Source organism: Tupaia chinensis, unplaced genomic scaffold (genome assembly GCF_000334495.1).
Source record: "Tupaia chinensis unplaced genomic scaffold, TupChi_1.0 Scaffold000610_1, whole genome shotgun sequence".
NCBI lineage: Eukaryota > Metazoa > Chordata > Mammalia > Scandentia > Tupaiidae > Tupaia > Tupaia belangeri.
Window position 1 is genome coordinate 1372878 of NW_006160129.1, and position 4008 is coordinate 1376885.

At 40.8% G+C, this 4008-nt stretch overlaps 1 protein-coding gene across 2 annotated transcripts in view; it reads right to left on the reverse strand.

Moving 5' to 3' along the window:
• TMEM209 (transmembrane protein 209) overlaps nt 1-4008 on the reverse strand; it is an 84900-nt gene that overhangs the window by 29254 nt on the left and 51638 nt on the right. For both annotated transcript variants that reach the window (XM_006158820.2, XM_006158819.3), the window contains exons 12-13: nt 706-820; nt 520-617 (exon numbers count right to left, since the gene is read on the reverse strand). In XM_006158820.2, coding sequence (XP_006158882.1) covers nt 520-617; nt 706-820 — 213 coding nt within the window. The remainder of the gene's footprint in view (nt 1-519; nt 618-705; nt 821-4008) is intronic.

Below are 4008 nucleotides of genomic sequence, written 5' to 3' on the forward strand. Positions count from 1 at the left end.
GTCATGCCATAACCCTGTCTTCATCCTGGCAGGATTTTGGGAACTCATGCATGCACACATGCATACATGCCTGGCATGTTTTTCAAAATGCAGGGGCAAGGATTCAAACCATGGTTGGTCATGTGGGCTCCTGTCTTCCAAACCACTATGGGTCTGGCTCAAAGCACATGTTTTTATAGTTAAAAAAGAATGTAAAAGAAACACATCTCCCCTAATTTAACAAGTTTATTAATTATCTTATGAATAAGTGGTTTTAAAAACATTATCAAATATCATCTATGACCTTCTCTAATAGCAACTTCGACATATACAGAAATACCTTTAAAAGAGGGCCAGAGGGTGCGTTGTGGTTAAAGGCGCTGGATTCCCACATTGCCAACCACGGTTCGAGTCCTGTACCTGGCAGCTTGCTTTCTCACTTTCCCTTTCTCTCTCTCTCTGCTCAAGTTAAAAAATCATAATAAAAAATGGAATTAAATAAATAATTAAATAATTAAAAAAAAAAAAAAACAGGAATACCTTTGGGAGATTTTTGACATGACGCTGGTAGATGAGCTCATAATGGGGAGGGTTGATAGCACTCTGATAAATGCAAAAAACGTTCTCATTTGTAACATCTGCGAAGGAAATACGTCACGTTAAAATATCAATCAACTAGATATCTCCTGTGGAAATCACAACCCATTTTTTCCAAGAGGTTTATACCTGGTTTATTTGGTGTCTGAACAAAGTGCTGAGAAGTGAATGTTTTTCCATCAGGGTACTTTGGATGTGGAGGTAATCTGGAGTCAAGGTAGGTGCAAAATACATGCATGATGATCTGAAGATGAGGAAACAATTTTTCAAAGTCAGTGTGAAAATATAGCGTGAACGTAACCTTTTAAAAATATTTGTATTTAGGGAACCAGCAGTTAGCGTAATGGCTATGTCCCTGGACTCCCACATAGTCGACCGCGGTTCGTGTCCTGGACCCAGTGGCTTAAAACTCATGCCGGGTGCGTGTGCGTGCGTGCCCAAGATCCCGAGAGGAGAATGGAGGAGAAGGGATTGCGGCGTGACCAGCCCCCCTGGGGGGTGATTTCTCGCTTTCTGTCTCTATGTCTCTCTCTGTCTGGCGAGCACACGCGCCCTACAGTGAAAATCTCTTAAAAAAAAAAAAAAATTTGTATTTACAATAACTTCAATTAAACATTTTTTCCCAGAAGAGAATTAGCAAAGATGTGAAATCACATGGTTATACTTAAGATGAAATTTAAAGAATGAAAAGATAAAAGCATATAATTAAGGTAACAAACCTACTCTTTCAGTCAAAAATATTATTTTCTGTAAAGATAAGGGATTCATTAATAGACTCTTTTCTTCTCTTAAATCATTAAGGAATTTGGTGTGTCCATGAGTTGAGCTAGGTGTGGGGCCAGCAGGTGGCATGGCGGTTAAGGGCACTGGACTCCCGCGTGGCCAATCGCAGTTTGAGTCCCAGATCTGGCGGCTTGCTTTCTCACCTCCTCTCTCTCTCTTGCTCTGTCCCTCTCTGGTCAAATTAAAAAACAAACAAATAAATAAAGTTAAATAAAATAATTCTTAAAGAAAAAAAGGTTAAGCTAGGCTTAATTCAAATCATGCATTCAGAATTTAAAAGAGAAAAATGTATTTTCCATCTAATCAGTCTATATTTTGATGGGAAGTTTTCTTTTAAAATTGAAAAAGAAAAAGTTAAAATATTCCAGCCTACTTAGCTACCAGTATATCAGGTGTGTAAATGGTGGAAAAGCAGGGGTGAGGTTAAATGCCAGGCTTCTATGCCCTAAATTCTTGATCTTCATGTTTGGTTTTTCATAGGAACCCTAGAAAAGCAGAATATTACTAGCTTTCTGTTAAGTGGATCATTCATACAGTTAATTAACCGTAAAGCCAAAAATATATATGAATGTTCAATTCTCAATTTGAACATCAACATTTGAAAAATTTCATTTTCTTTAAAGGCTTTTTGCGAAAGGGCACATGTGCTTGCAGGAGAGAGACAGAGGGAGGAAAAGTCAGAAATCATCCCCCGGGGAGATGGCCACAGTGTAATCCATTCTCTTTCATTTTCTTCTCTGGATTTTGAGCATGCATGCATACACCCATGCCTGGCTTATTTTTCTAGTGTCCAGGTCCCGAACATGAACCACACAGTCGGCTATGTGGGATCCAGTGCCTTAACCACCACACCACCTCCTTGCCAGAAACTTTATTTTCACAAGTAATGGTTAATATAAAAAGAAAAAGTAGGAGCCAGCTGCTGACGTGGGGTTTAAGGAGGCTGGATCCCCCACAGCTAACTCTGGACCCAGCAGCTTCAAAAATCACACTGGGTGTGTGTGCATGCATGCCCAAAATCCCAAGAGGAGAAAGGAGGAGAATGGACTGTGGTGTGGCCATACCCTCTTAGGGGGTGACTTCTCAGTTTCCCTATCTCTGCCTCTTTCCAGGTAGTGAACATGCCCTGTTGGAAAAACCTTAAAAAAAAAAAATTGCTTGCCATAATATTTTAGAAAAACAAATTAAGGGACCAGCAGTTAGCATAATGGCTATGTCACTGGACTCCCATGTAGTCAACCACGGTTTGCGTCGCGGACCTGGTGGCTTAAAACTCACTCCAGGCACATGTGCGTGCATGCCCAAGATCCCGAGAGGAGAATGGAGGAGAAGGGATTGTGGCGTGGCCATCCCCCCTGGGGGGTGATTTCTCACTTTCTGTCTCTCTGTCTGTAGGGCGAGCGCACGCGCCCTATAGCAAAAAAAAAAAAGAAAAACAAATTATAAAACTCCCTTCCCCACTACAAGTTTCCCAAGTTTTTAGGTCCAACATAAGAGAACATGAAATGACAAGGTGTAATAATGAAACAATACTCATGCATGGTAAAGGTGAAAAAGAGTAGGACATATAATTTTACATACAGGATACTTACGAATGATAAAAACATTAAAAAACAGAGGGGACTATCAGGGGTGCAATGTTTATGTTGCTGGACTCCCATGTAGTTAACCATGATTTGAGTCCCAGACTGGAGAGTTTAAAACTCACTCCGGGAGGGGCCTGCAGGTGATGTGGAGGTTCAGGCACTGGACTCTCACATGGTTGACCAAGATTCAAGTCCTGAACTTGATGGCGTGCTTTTTCACTCCCCCTCCCCCAGCATCTCTCTCTGGTCAAATTGAAAAATGATAATAATAAATAAAATAAAATAAATCTTAAAACAAAAAAACAAAACAAAACAAAACTCATGACGGGCATGTGTCCTTGCATGCCCAAAATCCTAAGAGAAGAATGGACTGTGATGTGGGCATTTCCCCGGGGGATAATTTCTCACCTTTTCTCACTTCAGGGAGCACACATGCCCTATAGCAAAAATCTTTTTTAAAGAATTACTTTACTTAACTTCATTTATTTATTTATTTTTATTTGACCAGAGAGGGACAGAGAGAGAGAGGGAAAGTGAGAAAGCAAGCTGCTAGGGTGGGACCTGAACCTTGTCAGCCTTATGGGAGTCCAGTATCCCTAACCACCATGCCAATGGCCCCTGAAAAAATCTCTCTTTTTTTTTTTTTTCTGGAGAATTTTTTGCTATAGGGCATGTGCGCTCACCAGACAGACAGAGACAGAGAGACAGAAAGCAAGAAATCACCCCCCGGGGGGATAGCCACGCCACAATCCCTTCTCTTCTCGGGATCTTGGTCACGCACACACATGTGCCTGGTGTGAGTTTAAGCTACTGGGTCCGGGACTTGAACCATGGTTGACTACATGGGAGTCCAGTGACATAGCCATGATGCCATCTGTTGGTCCCAAAAATCTCTCTTTCACTTTCTCTTTCTCTCTGTGTCTTTCCCTGGTCAAATTAAAATAAATGAGTAAATAAAATTAAATTTAAAAGAAAGAAAATATATTTAAAAAAAAAAAAAAAGGGTCCAGCAGTTAGCATAATGGCTATGTTGCTGGACTCCCATGTAGCTGACCGCAGTTCA